At 38.2% G+C, this 1,723-nt stretch overlaps 1 protein-coding gene across 1 annotated transcript; it reads right to left on the bottom strand.

Moving 5' to 3' along the window:
• Positions 1-222: 222 nt before the first annotated feature.
• On the bottom strand, positions 223-1,470 carry LOC134697191 (serine dehydratase-like). The gene has a single exon (XM_063559284.1). It carries the CDS (start codon positions 1,368-1,370, stop codon positions 390-392), a length of 981 nt encoding a protein of 326 aa, XP_063415354.1. The 5' UTR covers positions 1,371-1,470; the 3' UTR covers positions 223-389.
• Between the last annotated feature and the right edge of the window lie 253 nt (positions 1,471-1,723).

A 1,723-nucleotide genomic window follows, 5' to 3' on the forward strand; every position in this document is an offset into this window, starting at 1 on the left:
GTTACCAGAACTTTCACGATCGTCTCTTAATACTTGACCGCCGTTAGATATTCTTTCACGATCATTTTTCTCGATAAACCGAATGACACCCGTGGTTTCGTTTCGTTTCCAAAAGACTCATTAGTGACGCTCGAATCAAAAAATGATTAAAAGGCAAAATAAAGTACAAAGTTGAAGAGCATTGAGGACACAAAATCACTAAACTTTTTGCCATACATCATATATACAGCTAAGGTAATCTATTCCTGAGGTAGAAAAGGCTATGTATTTCAAAAATTCGAAGTTTTGTTAACAGTTAATTTATTATTGTCAACATATTATAACACAGAAAGTGGATTGCCTATTATTGTTCATTGTTTAATAGAAATAATGATGCCAATAATAGATAATCATAGACTGAATTGTTCTTTCCATTTCTGAAGTTCGTTTAAACTGACACCACTCCCTCCACAAACTACCACTAAAACAGTCTTAATAGATCCCAGTTCTCCTCCTTTGATAAGTTTCTCAATAACCCCACTATATACGGCGGCTAATGTAGCTCCACATGCTGGTTCCACAAGCATTCTGTGATCGTCTGCAAAACGTAAACACGCGCTAACAGCTTCCTTGTCATCCACCACTGAGGATATAACTTTATGTTTAGAACAGTACTCCAAAGATGTAGCACTAACAGTACAGGCGCCAAGACATTTGGCAACACTGGTTATACCCGGCAAGGTTACAAGTTTATTTGCCTTGACAGCAGCATTAAGACTGTCGGCTCCGTCAGTCTCCATTACTAACAATGGTACATCATTCCAGCCCTCCTTCCACATACCTTGTAATAATCCATTCATTAAGCCCCCTCCGCCACAACAGGTCACCACCAAGTCTGGTTTGAATCCAAGCTGTACTGATGATTCAGCAATGATTGTCGAATGACCTTCCCAAATATCCGGATGGTCAAATGGGTGAATGTACACACAATCAGGATCTTTTGACAGTTCTAACGCATGTTTATTACTTTCGTCCCACATGCTGCCATGATAAAGTACCTCAGCTGAGAAGTTTTCCCTCAGTTTGTCAGCTACAAACTGTGGGGTGCTCGTTGGCAAGACTATGGTAGCAGGTAAACCTAACTGCTTGGCAGCATATGCGGCGGCGAGTCCAGCATTTCCTCCTGAAGCACAGACAATCCGTTTACATCCACTTTCCTTTGCTTTTTGGCACAAATTCCCAATGCCACGTATTTTAAAAGATCCAGGTATCTGAATATTTTCTAGTTTTAGGTAAACTGAAAATCCTGTTAGTTTTGATATAGACGGACTTAACACTGTTGGTGTTTGTAAGTGAAGTTTTGATCCGGATGATAGATCATGCGAATTCATCGTATTGATTTATAGCTTGAAAAGTATGCCGAATATTGACGATATAGCCTAATTGATATTTGTTGATCAAAGGTAATACACAAAACACGTGAGGTAAACAATGAAGTGACTAATAATAGAATAACTTCGGATGGGATCTGTTAGTTTTACGACCTTAGGTCACCACTTTAAAAAGGGTTGGGTTGCATTTGGAATATTGACAGACCGCAGGCCGGACAGGGTGTGTTAGATATAATTTCTTCAAAGACATGGAAAATATATTTATATTACAACATTTTGTTTTATTACGTTAATACTTGGAATCACACAACATAATAGCACGAATAATAATCAAATATTATACAATTACTGTC

Source organism: Mytilus trossulus, chromosome 14 (genome assembly GCF_036588685.1).
Source record: "Mytilus trossulus isolate FHL-02 chromosome 14, PNRI_Mtr1.1.1.hap1, whole genome shotgun sequence".
NCBI classification, from domain to species: domain Eukaryota; kingdom Metazoa; phylum Mollusca; class Bivalvia; order Mytilida; family Mytilidae; genus Mytilus; species Mytilus trossulus.

What these genes read in the sequence shown, in the direction of transcription:
- LOC134697191 (XM_063559284.1), bottom strand. Translation starts at nt 1,370, where the DNA reads ATGAATTCGCATGATCTATCATCCGGATCAAAACTTCACTTACAAACA.